This window comes from Triticum dicoccoides, chromosome 1B, assembly GCF_002162155.2.
Source record: "Triticum dicoccoides isolate Atlit2015 ecotype Zavitan chromosome 1B, WEW_v2.0, whole genome shotgun sequence".
NCBI lineage: Eukaryota > Viridiplantae > Streptophyta > Magnoliopsida > Poales > Poaceae > Triticum > Triticum dicoccoides.
Genome location: NC_041381.1, coordinates 658,569,199 through 658,571,179, shown reverse-complemented (window position 1 = coordinate 658,571,179; position 1,981 = coordinate 658,569,199). Strand labels below are relative to the sequence as shown.

The following is a 1,981-nucleotide window of genomic DNA, read 5'->3' as shown; positions in this document are numbered from 1 at the left end:
TAGAGTGGAAGACTTCTCTTTTTGATGGACTCTGAATCTAAAGAAGCATTAGCATGCAGAGAAACTGGTCGTCCACCTTGCTGGTACAAATGGACTACCCGATTGTATACATGTGTTGGGTTTGATGATATTTGATGATTTGAGCCTTGTACTGGTGGGATTTCCACGTATGATCTAAACATTGACTGAAAATATTTATCAGAGTATTTGTTTCAAACAAATAAGTTTGCATAATATTACTCTATCATCCCAGATGATGGTTATTAATTACAAAAATCTTTTTCATTTTTATTTTTGAGAATAGCACATATGACATTTCCATTTTTCTCTACCTATTTGAGAAAAGTGTAGACGAACAAACAACCACATGAATAAAACTAATTAAGTAAAGGTAAAATTCAAAAATGAATTGTATTGTCCGTGTGCACGTTTACTAGTACATACAAAATAATCAGGCACCTGAGGCACAAGGGCTCCCAATAATAAGTGATATAAATATGTAAAGATGTAAACACTCATTTAATGCTGGAGATATGGCGTATGATCTTGGGCGATTCGCTTCCTATGAAGAGTGATTTCATATATCAAAGTGTGAGATATATGCTTCCTTGGTATGGATTTAATGCTGGATTTATTTTCTTTTATTTATGATTGATACACCGCCCCGTTAAGGTGAACTATTAAGAATAAGAAGAGACAAGGTGGGCAGCGGGAGGAGACCGAGACAATACGCCAACACCATGGCCGTGGGCACATCCTCTTCGATGCTCGGCGGCGCTCTCCTCCTCCTACTTGTCCTCTCCTCGGCCATTGATGTTCACGGCGGGTCAAGCTCCAGCGCCGCGCCACGTTCCCCGCTGGACGAGCTCTGCATCGGCCTAGGCGGCTGGTACGTCACGCCGGACATGTGCGTGTCCGCGCTCTGCATTGACCCCTCCTGCCGCTCCGCACGCGGCTTGCCGGAGCTCGCGGTTCTGGCCACCAAGCTGACGGTGGCCAACGCCACAGTAGCCAAAACCAGCATCGAGTCTGCGCTCGCCCATGCCAAGAACGTCAAGGCCAGGAAGGTCATGCGGTCGTGCCTGCAGCTCTACGTCGGCGTCGTCCCGCGGCTGCAGTGGGCGGCGCGGTCGGTCGCTGCGGGGCGATATAGCGGCGTTCCGGACGTGCTAGAGGCAGCCTATAGGGACGTGTCACAGGGGTGCAGCAGCTTGGCCGGCGAGGTGGCGCTTCCCAAGGAGAACAACGAGTTCTTCATGATGGCCTTCGTCGTGCACGCCGTCGTCGATCGGGTGCAGCGTATTATCGGCTGACCAATCGATGAATAACCCGCTCTTCCCCTCCATAATAAGATAAAGACGCTATCAAGTCTCTAACATGCAATGCTGTATTGTGGGTTTATGAGTATTAGCTAAACTCTCGTGCTGTTTATTCATCTCTTTTCTTAGAGCTCCTACAACCATAGTTGGCATATCTAAGCACTTATACGTTTACAGACGCCTCCGGACACTCCTGCTGGCATTGATCGGGTAGTCTTCATATAATTGTAGTACGCATACCTCCCCGCACCTAAATCCATATAAGCCATGCAGCAATGTAACACGTTGATTAACATCACAAACAAGTTCATCAGACATAGAAATATAGATAGATTCGAGCATAGATAGTTGATCCGACCGACAAATCGGACCTAAAATAGACAAAGTTTACCGATTAAAGTAGAAACAAATAAAAAAGACAATGTAGAGGGCAAGATCACCACTTCTTGGCCGGGCCCTTGCCTTTGCCATCGCGTTCTGCGTCGCGGCCGTCCATCTCCTCTGTGTACGCGTCCGTGGCGGGAGGATCGGTGTCGTCATTGCCGTCCTATCTGGTGGTGCCGCTTTCCAACACAGATGAGATATAGCCCGCAAGAGGGCGGATGGCGCGGCTCTGCTCCAGGGCGTGGCATGCCGCCTTCGCCTTGGCGCTCTCCTTCTCC

General features: G+C 48.3%; 1 protein-coding gene across 1 annotated transcript; it reads left to right on the top strand.

Moving 5' to 3' along the window:
* Positions 1–717: 717 nt before the first annotated feature.
* LOC119311408 lies at positions 718–1,435 on the top strand. The gene has a single exon (XM_037587054.1). It carries the CDS (start codon positions 741–743, stop codon positions 1,311–1,313), a length of 573 nt encoding a protein of 190 aa, XP_037442951.1. The 5' UTR covers positions 718–740; the 3' UTR covers positions 1,314–1,435.
* The last annotated feature ends 546 nt before the right edge of the window (positions 1,436–1,981 follow it).